General features: G+C 37.3%; 1 protein-coding gene across 4 annotated transcripts in view; it reads right to left on the bottom strand.

The window, feature by feature from the left end:
* LOC134541506 (serine-arginine protein 55) overlaps positions 1 to 17,203 on the bottom strand; it is an 80,609-nt gene that overhangs the window by 44,789 nt on the left and 18,617 nt on the right. For 2 of the 4 annotated variants that reach the window (XM_063385004.1, XM_063385005.1), the window contains one exon: positions 1,233 to 1,334. In XM_063385004.1, coding sequence (XP_063241074.1) covers positions 1,233 to 1,334 — 102 coding nt within the window. Of the gene's footprint in view, positions 1 to 1,092; positions 1,201 to 1,232; positions 1,335 to 17,203 lie in introns of all 4 variants that reach the window. The other 2 variants (XM_063385003.1, XM_063385006.1) reach the window with 1 other exon arrangement.

Genomic DNA, 17,203 nt, shown 5'->3' with positions numbered 1-17,203 from the left:
GCATACAAAAATCATTCCTGAAAATTACCACAAAAAATCATCAGTATGATTTCCATCTATAGACAACTACTGCTTGGCACTTACACCAATATATATTTTTAAATACATAACAAGATATTAACCACTGCTCAATAATGAAACAATACAAAATTAATCATCCTACTTTTCTTGGATAACTGTTAGTTGTTCGACTGAAAATGCACACAGCATATTTTTGGCTTGCCGTATTTGAATGTTTAAAATAAAAAATATTATTAAAAATTTAATTTCTTCTTCAGTATTTAGATCAGATGTAAAAACTACCAAACTCAGGATATGATTTGGGGAGGGGGGGAGGAAAGGAGGGGAAGAAACAAACTCTAATGCTACTAAAACTTAATTATGGTCAACCCTCGTAATAAATAAAACTACAGCATTAACTTGCACTTTTGATTTCTGCTCTCTTGTCTGACAGCTAAAACTTCCTAACTTATGTTTCACTGCTGCACAGACTAATATCACTTTTTTTTTATCACTGCATATTAGTGAAAGCAGTATGCAAGCATATATTCCATGCGTATTAGTCTTATTAGACTACAGAATCTGCAATGTGTTGTGATACTGCCTGGCAATACTCATAATTATTACCAAGGTTGGTACTTGTTACAATAGAGTGACTTCATTGCAGTTTTCTTCAGTTACCCCATACCAATTGATAAAAAGAAGCTATCTCCTTGTAACGACACAGAAAGCTAAGATCAAAATTTTCAACCACCACTGAGTATCGCAAAAAAATTCCACTACACAATTCATGCTTTATTATAATATTTTGTACTACTTAAAAAAAATAAGAAATATTTGAAATAAAAAAAAATAAAAAATGGACCTTCCAACCAAATAAAATTATACCTACATTAATATGTTAGGCACAAGGATGAAACTACCTAACAGAAGCGTAGTCCTGAACTAGTCTTAACGTTAAATGAAATGAAACTGAATGCTCAGTATGGTATGTGACCTTGATTCATGGAGCAACAACTGAACATCAAGGTGCCAAGGTGGTACCGCGGTGGAACTACGCCTCTGTTCCTAGCCCCGCCCAACACGTCTTACTTGTCCCGAGGCCGGCTTCGGCGGCGCGGAGCAGGCCCCCGGCTCCGACTGCGGCCCCTCCAGATATCGCTACCACGCGGAGTGCCGCGAGCTTTCTCTACAGAGACTCTGCAACAACAAGCAAGGGACAATCGGCTTACTTGTCCATCCACGAGGATCGCCGGCGACCGTAGCCGCCGCCACCAACACTCCCGTAGCTGCGGTCTCGGCGGGCCGTGCCGCGGGCATGCTCCACTATAACCCTGCAAGCAAGAGAACAGAACCGCGGTTATGAGCGGGGCGCCCGCCTGCGGCCCCTCCAGTCCTCACAGCCGTCAGAACATCTCCTAAAAAACTTCACCACACACACATTAAACACAAGCGCATCATCAGAGAATTAAACAATCGACAAAACACTTTCAAGTACAACAGTCCATTCACTTTTAATTTCAACCTTAATTAACCACTTTATTAAACGGTCAGGCCAAATTGCATCGTAAAATATTTTGACAGATCAAGAATGTGTAATTTAATTTAACCTATGCAATTATAACCAAAGAAAGGAATTTCCAATTATTGATACTGTTCCAATATTTGTCCCAACCATCTGATGTTTCATAAAAACAAAAGAAATAGAAAAAAATTCTGAAAGGGTAAATTATATTAATTAAAGTTTTTATTAGCAGTGAATGTAGCAATAAAACAACATCCCTCAAACAACAGCAAATAACAACATCTTTCAAATGGCATCAAAATATTAACCAAATACCAACAAGTCAAAATTCACAACATGCTCCGGTTGACACTGCAAAACAACTACCAGAGTGGCTGGCATGACATACTTAAATTGCAATTTTCAGTCTTTCAAAATATCCATAAGCAATCCTAGTTTCATATACTACACTTACACAAAATCCATCTAATTTCAACGAAAAGCATCCATATTAACATTAATTTTTTTAACTTAATGAACTTATGAACCTTTTTAACCTAACTAATTAATTCCACAAGACTTTTTAACATGTGCCTTTCGAGACCATCAGTTGCCAGCCACCCTGTTTGCAATAAACAATCAGTATCACAGAAGATAAAACAGGTATTAATACTACTAACATAACCATCATAGTAGAAACACAAGTACTCACATATCTACAAAAACAGAATGAAAACACTTTTTTGCAGTTGAATGGTTTGTGATTTAACTTCACACAGTAATAAGAAATTATTAAAAAATTACTGACTTTCAAAAATAATTTACAAATTACATAAAAGTTAAAAAGAATGTCCACCCTAGCAAAACCTCATTTTCTTTCCTTTGATAAAACAATTACTTAGGAGGCCTATGGATTCATGTGTGTAAGGCAAGTGATGAAGTCAATCTTTCTGGTGTATGATAAACATTCTAATCCATACGACTCAACAGTTGTACAGGAATTTAAACTAGGTACCTTTTTGACTTTTACTTCGACTATTTTATAAGAAAATAGTTTTTTTATGCTTGAAGGGTTAGTTTAAGCAAATTCGGGATGCTTTTGAACCAAAAAAGATGATCAGTTTTCACAACACATCCCTCTACCACAATTCTTCCCCACAGAACTCGTTACTCGGGACAGACAAATTCTAACACCCTAAACCATCCCAATGATACCTTGACTTTAAGGCATCTGAGATTGAAAAAGTAAAGAGAGCAAAACCTCCAACTCATTATAAAATAAAATGTCACTTTTAAGTTCTCAAGACACTGCATTTCCAGTGGCTTGTCCACTACAGTTGCAGTAAGACTTGGCGATTGTAAACCATATTTTATATTGTGGCGTTGCAGGACACTGCACTTCCCAATTTTTTAGTGATCCAGCACAACAGCTGAATATATTTTAATTGTGTTTAATAGTATTCAATTTGTAAAGGTTTTGTGTGTTTTTTATAAATATTTAGGAATTTTATTCTAAAAAGCAGTTTGATTTTTTTTACAAGTTTTAAATCTAGTGACTAGTTTTTTTTTGGACATATAAAGGTAGTTTTCTTTTTCTTATTTTATATGAATATGCTATTAATACAAAGAACTTTTACATTTATAATCAATTGGTGACATTTCCAGAGAATGAGACAGGTTTTCAGAAAGAATAATAAGACATTTATCACATTCTGTGTTAGAGAGATTAGTCAAAACTGTGATAAAGACAATCAGTTGGGAATCCAATATTAGTTATAGTAAGAAAAAAATCACTAGCCAATTGGAAGGTGTTTGTACAGAGAAAGTACCCACCTATGTAATGTTTCAAGGTTTTTTGCGCGGTTTGCACTATACTTCATCTGGCTAGTCATCGCTCATAGAGGTCCGGCTGATCTGTGGCTCACATATTTACAATTTAGATGTGAGGATTATACAACTTTAACAGCTGTGGGTCCAGGATACATTGATGATAAACTTCTAGAATGTTAAATTTGAATAAAAATCAGTCTTCGGCCAAAGCTAATGATGGGCCAATAGTGAACTTTTTCACTGTCATAAGGACATCAAGTTTACTTGGTACTACCTTGAGTTCAGAAAGAACCAAGGGACATTTTAGTCAATTAAAAATCAGTACTTTGAATAATTTTGCCATATTTTTGACCTCAAACGAATTATGTACTGAGCAATGAGTCACTATGAACATAAATAATTTTGTGTTATTGTACACAGTATGAGCAATTTTCCTACAGTGATATACAGTCGAACCCCGATTATTCGTGACTATGTAACATTGCAAAACCCTGCCCTCCAATATAAATAATTTTCTTTTAAACTTCTTTTATGTGTAAGCAGTAATAAGTCAAATGTTTTTTGAGTGATGTATAAGTTAGGAAACAGTATATTCAGAAATTATGGATACTAGTATATGTTATTTTCACCTGCTATGTTTTTAAGAAGGTATTTATTATTTTATTAGACATTTTCTGTCATTAGTAATTTTTATGTAATTATTCACAAATGAGCCGTTGTACTAGATTTTTACCTGTTTAGGCCTACTTTTTCAGGTTTTTTCTCAATAAGTTTAATTTTGTAAAGTAATTCGTATTATAATTATTGTTCTTAAATTTTATTAACGTGTTGTAATATAATTATAAATCACGGGACTGTGTCTGGGCTTGTGTGATGGTTAGAAAGAGAGGCATGAGAGGCCTGTAAGTGTAAGTGAGAAAGGAACAGTGCTTCCCCGCCAACCGAGATAAAGACGGTAATTCCCCCCTGTATGGGAACTGAGTGATAACTGCTCTCTCACGGTGTGGGAGAGAGAACGAGAATGGAAGTCCCCGATTTCGATGTGAAATTGAAAAGAGACTGATCAGGGGAAGCCCAGAGTTCTGTATGTAAAAGATTTTTTCATGTATTGTAACTTGTTCTGTGATTGGCTTGTATCTGTAAGAGTGAATGAAGCGTGCGTGTGATTGGTCGGTGAGGTCATGTGACGTCTACTCCCTGCGTGGAGGAGACGAGTTTTTGAGATCACCAGTCGTCTGTCGAACGCTGGACGAGTAGGTCGCGTTCGATGGCTTCTCGCTAAATTATGATGTAATTTACGAAGAGATAATTTCACGTTGGTGGTCGGAGCCAGGCCTATTATTAAATCAACCTAATTTTTTATATATTTCGTTTTCGGGTATAATTAGAAATTACGGCCACCTTCGTAGGCGTTTTGGCTCGGGGCGAGATTCGTTTTTGCTGGGTGCGGCCCTGTTCCAGGTCGCACCATCTTCGTATACTTGCAGTAAAACATTACTGAAGGACGATATTTTTTCCGGTAAATTCTCATCACGCGAACTACGAGCATCTGTTCGACGGGCATATGTATGTGGAATGAATGAGCAGCCTCTCTTTTTGAAGTGTTTGACTTCGTCGGTATATTCTATTTGAAAAAATAAAAAACAACAAAAATTACAATCGGCGTTGAACTGTTTTATTTTGTATATAACGAACCGTTATATTTGGCGCCCGATCGCGCGGCTTGAATTTGGACACGACCCTGAGAGCAAGACGGACATTTTCGGCGGTAAACAAAGATGATCTCCCAGAACTTTCGGCGCAACTGAGCGGTGAATGCAGTTTTTCTCCTCGGCGAGAGACAACGGGCTGTTGCAGCGAGTGAAGAGTTCCAGAGAAACGACGGAAAACGGTACTTCGAGGGACAGAGCGACCCAAGGCACCGTGGGACTTCAGGCCTGTCGCATCGCGGGACTTCGAGATCGTCACTTCGCGGGACAACGTGGAATGAATCGCCGATGATAGCAAGTGGAAAATTTAAGAAAACTGTATTATTTGTATTGGTTTAGAGAATTTAATTTGTATTTGTGTAAAATTTTGTAATTTGTGTATGTCAACATGGATAACGCTAGTACCAACAGCAGCGAATCAGATTTCATGGGTTTTCAGGAAAATGTAGAAAATTCCAAACAGTCAAATCCAAATTTGGAAACAAGTTTAATAGAGCAAGATTTTTCATGTCGACAGGAAAAACCTGTAAACATGGAACATCCTGCCGAACTAGGTCAGGATATGGAATCTCACACAATTAGCAGCCCAGTTGAGGTTATGGGGGGGTCAGATATGCTACAGAAATTAATGGAAATGATGCAAGGAATGACACAAAATATTGAACAGGGTTTTACATATCAACAGGAGTTAAAACAGGAAATGAGACAGGGACAACAGGAGTTAAAACAGGAATTAAAACAGGATCTTACTAGCAAAATTGAACAGGGACAGAATGAAATCAACAACAAAATAGATCAGGCAATTCACAAAATTGAGGGAAATTCACAAGAGATTGCGAAGTTAAGGAGCGAAATAGGCACACAGTTGCGACAGGAATTTGGCAGGGTGGAGAACAAATTTGATGACTTTAAAATTAATGAACAGGTAGCCACGTGTACGAATGTGCAAATGAAGCAAATGTAGGAAAATGTGAAAGGGAAATAATAGTGTCAAAAGAAAATGTGGAAGTTGTTGTAGATGATGTACATGAGCAGGTAAACATTGCGAATAGATGTGAAAAATTCCTAGATGAGGGAAACGGAATGTTTGGACAATGTAGTTGAAAAAATTATTAAATTCAGAGGTAATACACACAGGATCAGGAGTTTGTGTAAACAGATGGAAAGAGTGGAGAATGAGATGAAAGCATTCTCAAATACACTTAAGGATGAATTTGATGAGGAAGTATTCAGTGAATTGAGTTTGACAGATTGCGGAGAAATGATAAAAGGGAAATTTTGTCAAAATGTAAGCAGTAATGTACGAAGATGTGGGTTGTGTGCATTGAATAGTGTACAAACTAAAAAGTTTGCCCTGATCCATGTGAGAAAAACTGTGCAACATGATCAGAGGTTTTGGGTGTGGAAGCATGTGTACAGAACTATCGCCGAGATAGTAAACAGTTTTTTGTTCTGTTCAAAGGCAGAAGAAAGTTATGGTAAATGGACAGGGGTGATGCAACCTCTGGAAACAGTGTGTGTAGACTTGTTTGGCCCACTGCCAAGATGGAAGGGTAGAGTCAAAACCAGTTTTGTGATGTTTGATGTTTTTTAAATTTTTTGCAAATTTTGCCATTTTTTTTATGTTATTTTAGTTTTTAATTTTTGAATTGTATCCTTTTTAATAATGTTTTGTATTTTGTAGTTTTTGTATTTTTGAAGAATAGTTATAGTGTAATGTAGGAATGTACAAATAAGATTATAACGGCAATTGGTTACAAGATTCTTACAGAGATGGAAGATAAATAACTGTGTTAATGTGAATATTTTCTGTTTTGAAACAACAATAATAATAATGGTATAGATTCTTTTTGAATATACATTTACTAAATATTACGTGAAGAAATGCTTTATATTGTGAAAATTTCATTGCACTTGGGTAATGTTTGGGTTGTTTAATGTGGTATCATGGGAAGATGTTAACTAAAATTTATGAGCTATGTTTTTGGAAAATGAAAGAATTTTTGAAAAGGTTTAATATTTTAAATTAAAATGCCACACATTGGTAATGGTAAATATTTGTTTTGGATTAAATAACAGGGTGTCAATATCTTATATTAAAGGTATGAAATGTAATGCTAAACGTTAATGAATAACAGTCGTCGAGTTTTGAACCTGCAGAAGCAGTTGTGTGTTCTTGATGGCAAGAATTTAGGTGAATTTTTCGTATTGTCCTAAATAATGCAGCAAAGGTATTTTTCTTGGTGTAATGTGTTTTGTGAGGCAGCTGGGGTGGCCAGGAGGTTAATTTTAAATATGTTTCCGGCATGGAGTCCGATGTTTTTTTTTGCAAGGGTGCGTCCCTTCTCCTTGGTCGCTCCCACCCCTCATCAAGGTTAATTTTATGTGCTGTTGTTGCTGAAAGGGGAGATATTTTTTGAAACCTAAGGAAGGGCATTTGTTCATGTAATTTGTTTTTGAAGAATAGAAACATACGACTGTCATAATGAAGTGTTTGTCATGCCATGACTATAGAATTGTCAACTTGTTTGTGGAAATTTAAGTAAGGTATGTAAAGCTTAAAATTTGATGTGTAATGACAAGTGCAGTGTATATTTGTGTATAGCTTTGTATAATTTTTTGTGTTAAATTTCAGTAAAAGGTTAGCCGAGCTGACTAGCAGCTAAAAGGGTTATAATTGAGCGCCCCTTACCTTTCGGCTAGCTCAGGAGCTAGGAAAGATGGAGAAAGGAGTTGGAAAAGAATTGTGGTTATTGTTTATGTGTAAAAGGTTAGCCGAGCTGACTAGCAGCTAAAAGGGTTGTAATTGAGCGTCCCTTACCTTTCGGCTAGCTCAGGAGCTAGGAATGAAAGATGAAGAGAGTTGGAAGGACAGTGTGTATTTTTTATGTAGGTTAGCCGAGCTGACTAGCAGCTAAAAGGGTTGTAGTTGGGCGCCCCTTACCTTTCGGCTAGCTCAGGAGCTAGGAATGAAAGATGAAGAGAGTTGGAAGGACAGTGTGTATTTTTTATGTAGGTTAGCCGAGCTGACTAGCAGCTAAAAGGGTTGTAGTTGGGTGCCCCTTACCTTTCGGCTAGCTCGGGAGTTAGGAAGAAGGGAGTTAGGAAGGAAAGAGAAGAAAGTTGGTAGGACTTTGTGTATTTTTGTGTGTAATTTGTGTAATAGGTTAGCCGAGCTGACTAGCAGCTAAAAGGGTTGTAGTTGGGCGCCCCTTACCTTTCGGCTAGCTCGGGAGTTAGGAAGAAGGAAGCTAGGAATGTTTGAGAAGGAAGTTGGAGGAAAAAGAACTGTATTTTTTATGTGTGATGATAATGATGTCTTTGTGTTTTTTATATTATGATTAATGAGAATAGAAGATGTAAGTGAATAATGTCAAATGAAAATGCAGTATGTTGATGCAGAATTAAGTTTGTGTGTATTTGGTATAAATGTTATGAGGTGTAACATTTTTATTAGAAAGTTTGAATATGATTGGTGATGCTGTGGTTTGTTATAAAAAAGTTTTTAAAGTTTTACATACTTAATTTAATGTTTTTTAGAGTTGTATTTGTGGTGGAAAGTTTACTATGTGAGTTTCAGTGTCTTAGGAAGTTGATGCATCTGTTCAGAAGTTAGTATTTCTTGGGTTATCAATGTTGAGCAGACTAGTTCTAATTTTGAAATAAGTGTTGTCCAGTAGTTTAAGTTATGATGGAGCTATTGTGAAGATACTTAAAATTTTAGAATTTGTTTTTTTGGAGGGAATTTAGGAAAATTTGGTGTCAACAGTTTTGAAGCGATAGTGTTGTCAAAGTTTTGTTAGTGCAGATATGAAGAGTGGAGATTTTGGTTAATTTGTGGGTTAAAGTGGTTATTTCATGGGATTTGAGGAGTTTGTCAGAAGCAGCAGAGAATCAGAGTAACAGCGGTTTTTTAAGGGATTTTAAAGGAGATAGTTTGTATGGAGGTTATTTGTCGTCGTTGAGGTTGGAAGTTTTTATCGTCATTGAGAAGTTTTTATCGTCGTTAAGGTGGTCGTGGAGACGTAATTCCTGGAGTTAAGATTTTTCGTCGTCGTTGAGGTAGTTATGGAGGTTATTACAGCTGGTGTCGAGGTTTCCACAGTTGTAAAAGTAAGTTGTTCAGAGTTGTTGTTATTGAAGATTCTTCGTTGACCAGGGGGTGTATGCTTGAAGCTTATAAAGAGACCAGTTTCAAAGTTATTTGTATTTTGCACTGACGAGAGAGAAATAACCGTTTGTGAAGAGTTGTTGACACTTTGTAGTAAGAGATATGTTTTCAAATTTTTGGCTTTTTAACAAAAGAATTGAGGTGGTTGCAGTTTTTAAGTAACAACATTTTGTATTTCTATATAAACAAGGGTGTAACGACTGGATGCATTTATTTCTAAGGATGTTTTTGTATTTATTTTGTACAAGTTAGTTTTTCACTTTTGTAACTTTTCAATTAAATTAGTGTTAATTTAATTGAAAAGTTGGGGGGGTTATGTAACATTGCAGAACCCTGCCCTCCAATATAAATAATTTTCTTTTAAACTTATTTTATGTGTAAGCAGTAATAAGTCAAATGTTTTTTGAGTGATGTAGTTAGGAAACAGTATATTCAGAAATTATGGATACTAGTATATGTTATTTTCACCTGCTATGTTTTTAGAAGGTATTTATTATTTTATTAGACATTTTCTATCATTAGTAATTTTTATGTAATTATTCACAAATGAGCCGTTGTACTAGATTTTTACCTGTTTAGGCCTACTTTTTCAGGTTTTTTCTCAATAAGTTTAATTTTGTAAAGTAATTCGTATTATAATTATTGTTCTTAAATTTTATTAACGTGTTGTAATATAATTATAAATCACGGGACTGTGTCTGGGCTTGTGTGATGGTTAGAAAGAGAGGCATGAGAGGCCTGTAAGTGTAAGTGAGAAAGGAACAGTGCTTCCCCGCCAACCGAGATAAAGACGGTAATTCCCCCCTGTATGGGAACTGAGTGATAACTGCTCTCTCACGGTGTGGGAGAGAGAACGAGAATGGAAGTCCCCGATTTCGATGTGAAATTGAAAAGAGACTGATCAGGGGAAGCCTAGAGTTCTGTATGTAAAAGATTTTTTCATGTATTGTAACTTGTTCTGTGATTGGCTTGTATCTGTAAGAGTGAATGAAGCGTGCGTGTGATTGGTCGGTGAGGTCATGTGACGTCTACTCCCTGCGTGGAGGAGACGAGTTCATGAGATCACCAGTCGTCTGTCGAACGCTGGACGAGTAGGTCGCGTTCGATGGCTTCTCGCTAAATTATGATGTAATTTACGAAGAGATAATTTCACGTTGGTGGTCGGAGCCAGGCCTATTATTAAATCAACCTAATTTTTTATATATTTCGTTTTCGGGTATAATAAGAAATTACGGCCACCTTCGTAGGCTTTTGGCTCGGGGCGAGATTCGTTTTTGCTGGGTGCGGCCCTGTTCCAGGTCGCACCATCTTCGTATACTTGCAGTAAAACATTACTGAAGGACGATATTTTTTCCGGTAAATTCTCATCACGCGAACTACGAGCATCTGTTCGACGGGCATATGTATGTGGAATGAATGAGCAGCCTCTCTTTTTGAAGTGTTTGACTTCGTCGGTATATTCTATTTGAAAAGATAAAAAACAACAAAAATTACAATCGGCGTTGAACTGTTTTATTTTGTATATAACGAACCGTTATAACTCGATCATCCGATTCGCGGATTAACAGCGATTTAAGTCCATCAAGTCCAATTTTTTAGTTACATAAAACCAATGATTCAATATGTATGTAAATGTTAAAATACTTTGCAAAATGTATGTTGGGCAAAGTACTTTGACTCAGTCATGTTTATATACACAGAAAGTTAAAAAAAATACTACAGTGAAACCCCGTATTTACGTTAACGGTATGAACGTTTTCCCGTTATTTACCTCCTTTGTTTTTGGCCCAATTTATTTTCCATAAGGCGGTATATGTTGTTTCCACGCTTGTTACGTCGGAAAAATTTCTTCATTCCCGTTATTAACGTCTCGTTCAGTGTTTACAAATATCAAAACATGGTCGCCATAGAAGAAAGATACATCAAAAGCTGTGTATGTGAATGCGTTCGCGTCGTGAACAGTGCAAGTAACCTTGCACTATTCACAATACTTCTATTTCCACAGCTTTCCGCTACGAGCGCTGGTAGTATCATTGGCTTAAGCGGTAAATGTATTTGACACATCTTTAACTCTTTGTCGTTATTAATATCTGCTAGAAAATGGAGAAAGTGAAACAACGAAAAACTATTACTGTTGCCGATAAAATTAAAATAATTGCCAAATTCGACGAATATGTTGGATCACGTGTGGACCTTGCGAAAGAACTTTCGATCCCTGTGAGTACTCTTAACACCATCATCAAAAGCCGGGAAACCATCACTGCAAATGCCGCGCAATGTGGGCCAAGTGCTAAAAAACGTAACTATGTGAAGGACTCGAAATTCAAACAGCTGGAAGATATTCTTCTTGAGTGGTTTTCTGGTGCACGTGCCACAAATTTACCCATAAATGGTACAATACTGAGAGAAAAAGCACATGTTATTGCCTCTAGGCTGGGAATTCAAGATTTCTCAGCTTCCAATGGATGGATTGATCGGTTTAAGCAGCGTCACAATATTGTTTACAAGGTAGTTTGTGCCGAAAGCAAAAGTGTGGATGTGGAGACACTGGAACATTGGAAGGAAAAGCTACAAGAAAAAATTGCTGGGTTCGACCCGAAAAATGTTTTCAATGCCAACGAAACAGGGTTGTTTTTCAATGTTCTACCAGACAAAACCTTTAGTTTTAAAGGGGAAACGTGTCACGGAGGTAAGCTCAGCAAGCAACGGATTACTGTGTTATTGCTTACCAATGCAGATGGAAGTGAAAAATTCCCCCTTTATGTCATTGGCAAAGTGAGGAAACCTCGGTTTTTTTTAAAAACATCAAGTCACTCCCAACAAAGTACGAAGCAAACACCAAAGCCTGGATGACCAATGCTTTGTTTCAGAGCCAGTTGCATGCATTTGATTCAAAAATGGCTTTGCAAAATAGGAAAGTTCTTCTTTTCATAGATCAGTGCTCTGCTCACAAAGCAACCATCCAGCTTCACAACACTAATATTGTCTTCTTCCCAGCAAACTGCACGAGTGAGCTACAGCCCCTTGACTTGGGTATCATTCAGGCATTCAAGGTTTTGTACCGCAGATACCTAGTTTCAAGGGCAGTAACAATGCTTGATGTTGGAAAAGACCCTTCTTTGATGAAGATAAATCTGCTGACTACATTGCATTTTAGTGCAAGAGCCTGGAAAGAAGTGAAAACATCAACAATTCAAACTGCTTTGCAAAAGCTGGATTTGTGTTCCCAGAAAAGGCTTACACTCTCAGTGAAGATGATTACAGTGACATTGAAGATGTTGAAGGACATGAGAGGGTGTTGCAGGAGAAATTATTTCAAGATTACGTGGATGTGGACAGTCAGGTGATCACTTCAGAAGTGCAATGTATAGAAGATATTGCAGAAAGCCATGTCAGTACTTCTCAACAGGATACTGACGAAGATGATGATGATGATGATGATGATGATGATGAAGAAGTGACAACACCCACGAGTAAAGATGCTCTTGCTGCTCTTCAAACTCTGCGAGACTACATTGGAGTATCTGCTGGTGAAAACTGTGATGGTGTTTTTGATAATTTTTATACTTTAGAGAAGCTGATCATGAGCATGAACACTCAAAGATGCAAGCAAACCAAGACTTCTGATTATTTTACAAAGAAATAGACCTAAGTTAGGCTTGAAAGTTTTTGCACATAAGCCTACAAAACTTTTTTATGGTAACATTTTATCATGGCACAGATTGCTTCAATGTTGTATTCACACAATTTTATACGTTATATGTTGTAAATTTATTTTTGTTTACATAGGCCTAATGAAGGATTTTTTTAAAGATATTTCGTTCACTGTGTCTTTTTTTGATGTCTCTGACTACTGAAGTAAAAGGAGTGCATTAAACCAGGTATGTTACATTTTAAAAATATGTTTCCCTCAATTTACACTTTCCTGGTATTTACACTTTTTGTCTCTGTTCCCCTGAAAAGTGTAAATAAGGGGTTTTACCGTAGTACATACATATGTATGTACATACTATTTTTGTGTTCCATGTTACGTGAATAGATTATACACTGGTCCGGCCTGTACACTCCCGCGCGCAGCACGGCGCCGTGCCACGGAGATTACCCGGCGCATGGAGACAGTCCATTAGTGTACGATGTTGAAGCGTGAAGGTGGTGAAAATTATGTATTGTAACAGTGATCTGCATTCCGACGGATTATACCGTAGTGTTGTGCAGAAGTGTTGAGCGTAACATTTCATCATGACATCAAATGAACAGAAAATAAAGCGAGTGGACTGTCAATCGACAGCAAAACAAAAATTATAGAAAGATTTCAGAGTGGAGAAACGATTGCAAAACTTACGACTGAGTTTGATGTCGGTAACACAACAGTGTGCGACATCATAAAGAATCACAAAAAAATTCTTCAGTTTGCTTCACAGGCTGACACTTCAAGTGGATTAAATAAACGCAAGACGATGAAAGAATCCACATTTAGCAGCTTGGATGCTTGTTTGTTTAAAAGGTTTCAACAGAAAAGGTCGGAGGGTGTACCACTAAATGGTGTAATTTTATCACAGCCGGTGCAAATTTTAAAAAAAAACTAGGACTGACAGAAGAATTTAGTGCATCGCGAGGTTGGTTGGCAAGATTTAAAGATCGCCATGGAATAAGAGATTTGCATACCTGCCAACTTTTTAGTTTGGTCATCAAGGAAACTTTTAAATTGGGAAAATGTATCGTAAATCAAATGCGGCAATTTTTTACATTCTTTATGTGCAATTATTATCTATTTTTCTATTCCATTTGGTTTCTGCTAATTTACTAATGACATGAAGGGCATATCGATGGCCTAGAATGAAAACCTCATACAGTCAATATTGTAAATGTACTGGGAAACTCAACCTATCCAGAATGTGCCAATTTACACAGCGTGCATATGAAAAGCAAAATGATCAAGTACAAAACAAAATCAATAGTATTCACTAAACAAGATTACTTAAAGACATACCTTGCTATATCACATGTTTATTACATATTTCAGTCATCTCCTTATTATCATCCTTGATGCAATTTCAAGACTTAGAATGTGCAGCAGTTGCCTTCTTTGCTTTACCTAATAAATCTGAGGTAAACCTTTGTTCATAACAAACACAATTCCTTGATTTCAACACAGAAATAGACTGCAAAATTTCAGATGACACGGAGGACCTAAATTGTTTTTTTTTTGACCATACTGAAAATGCGCTCACATTCTGAATTACTGTGGGGGATTGACAGAATTGATAGCATTATCTTTGACAGTCTGTTACTCTTCAGGAAGCCATCTATTCCACGAACTCTTGATAATTCAGCCCAATTGACATCAACAGTGCCTGCTTTCATCACTTCCAACCCCGTGTGTACAGTACTGGTAAAAAAGCTATCAATCTTCTTATTTTCTTCCTCAGAAAGCACGTTTTTCCTATGCTTAGGACAATTAACGTGTATAGTTATGTCGGACCTACCTCCATGAGCAATACTAAAATCACACCGGCACACTGCAAAACACAAAAGAGTATCCTTTTTCCGATTTCAGAATACACGAGAATTTGTTGTTATACGCAGCACGGTAAGTCTGAATATATTTCTTGTTGGCTAGCTTACTAATGGTTCCCATCACGTAAATACACACGAAAAAAAAAACAGTTGCACAGCACTACATTGGAACTACAAACAATAGTCAGCCATTTTGGCCATAATATAAGGAACAAGGAACAGACCAAGGAGGTAGGGCTGACGTCACAATTGTGGACGGTTCCTCCGTTTAAAGAAGCACTTTTTCGTTGCGGTAAGTGGAAAACGACCGTAGACAGTCCAGTCCAAACCATATACAAATAACTAAATATCTCTTGTTTTGTTTTCATTCCGCCTTCCGTCGGTGCGTCGGTAACATGGCCGGTACAGTAAAAGTTGGCAGGTATACATGGCCGGTACAGTGAACGGTAATAAACCACCACGCAAAAATAAATCCGTAAGATATTAAAGACGTCCGTAAAACCGTAAAATAATATTAAAATCCGTAAAACTTACGGACAATCCGTAAAAGTTGGCAGGTATGGAATTGTCCTTGGAAGGTGAAAAACTTAGCGGCAATACCGAAAGGGCAAGCACATTTAAAAAGGAGTTCCAGCGGATTATTGACAGACACAACTTAGTTCCGGACCAAGTGTACAATGGAGACGAGACTGGTTTGAACTGGAAGTGCCTACCAAGTAAAAACACTTGCAGCATCAGCAGAAAAGTCTGCGCCTGGCCACAAATCGAGTAAAGAGAGAATCACAATCATATGTTGTGCTAATGCTAGTGGAGAAGATAAACTAAAATTAGTGAGTGTCGGGAAAGCAAAACAACCATGATCATTTAAGGGCACGGGAATGAAATATTTTCCAGCTGATTACTATCACAATAAATCTGCTTGGATGACTCGAGAAATTTTTAAACTGTGGTTCCATTCCAAATTCGTACCACATGTTTCTGAATTTTTGAAGTCAAGAGGTTTGCCAGTCAAAGCAGTGCTTTTCTTAGATAATGCACCATCCCATCCAAATGAAAACGAGTTGAAATCAGCAAATGGAAACATTTTTGTATCCTATTTGCCTCCAAATGTGACTGTGCTCATTCAGCCAATGGATCAAGGTGTAATTGTAACATTAGAGAGGCATTACCGACGAGAACTCAAACTTACTGCTGGAGGATGAAAGGGCAATGGTTCTGTTCTGGAAAACATTAACTTAAAGGAAGCAATTTATCTTGTTGTTAAGGTATGGGGAATGGTCTCAAAGTAAACATAGTCAGATCCTGGAGGAAGTTGTATTGTGACAAGAAGAAAACATAGAGGAATGGCTACAAACTGACGTCTTGCTTCCTGGGTATGAAATTAAAAGTGATGACGACATTGTCAGTTCGAACACATGCGCGGCTGCCGATGTCAGTTCAAGTGATGAGGGCGACGGGGAAGATTTGACTCCAGCAAAACGTGTGAATCCGCAAACTGCGTTAGAGTCAACAGAAACACTTTTACAGTTTATGGAACAGGAAGAAGATAGTGAGTTCTCAGATATTCTTACATTAAGAAAAGTAAGATTAAACATCAAACGAAAAATAAACAAGTCGCGACAGAAAAAAGTAACAGACTTCTTTAAAAAACTGTAGAAGACTTAACAAATTTTCCTTAAAATGTGTTCAAAGTTCTAAACATCTAGTTTTATAATGTTCTTAAAATAACTTTTGTAAAAGTTTGTACCAAATTCCTTTGTTATAAATTGCAAACCGCTCCACTTCAACTCCTCACTGTGAATGTGAGTCACACTGTAGGGGCCAATAAATGCAGTTTTTGCACTAAGTCCACGTTCAGCAAGCTAAAAATAAAAAAATCTAACTTTTAAAATTCATATAAATAAAGGGGGATAAAAACACCGTGAATTATACGAGACAGAGACACCATTTCAAAACCATGAAATCAAGTCTCAATGCACTGGTATGAAAAATCTTATCTCGAAAAGAATTTTAAAAGCAATCGTTCTGTAAAATAATAACCAGCCCGGTGGTGTTACTGACAACAGAGCAATGAGCGAAGTGTGGCAGCGTCGGCACGAGCGCAGTCGCTTACGAGCGATGAAATGAATGCGTGACCTTGGCAGCTATCAGCTGTCTTGGGCCCTCGGAATGGCCAGGCGGCTAGCCACACACCTCGGTGCAAAAACGACTCGCGTGCCCACATCTCCGCACACGAAAGACTTAAAAACCACTGCTGCCTAGCACTAAGCAGCTTGCTTCTATGTCAACAATGCACACACACACACACAAAGCATGTGTATATTTATATGTAATCTCCGAATGTCCACAGATGGCTGTCTGTGGGCTAAGGACCTTTGAGGCATGACTCGGCTAACCACGATTTTCGATTATCCGACTCACTCATCCTCTTCATTAACATGGATAATCAGGGTTCTACTGTATATCTATGAC

This window comes from Bacillus rossius (genome assembly GCF_032445375.1).
Source record: "Bacillus rossius redtenbacheri isolate Brsri chromosome 4 unlocalized genomic scaffold, Brsri_v3 Brsri_v3_scf4_1, whole genome shotgun sequence".
NCBI classification, from domain to species: Eukaryota; Metazoa; Arthropoda; class Insecta; order Phasmatodea; family Bacillidae; genus Bacillus; species Bacillus rossius.
This window is presented reverse-complemented; position numbering and strand designations above follow the sequence as displayed.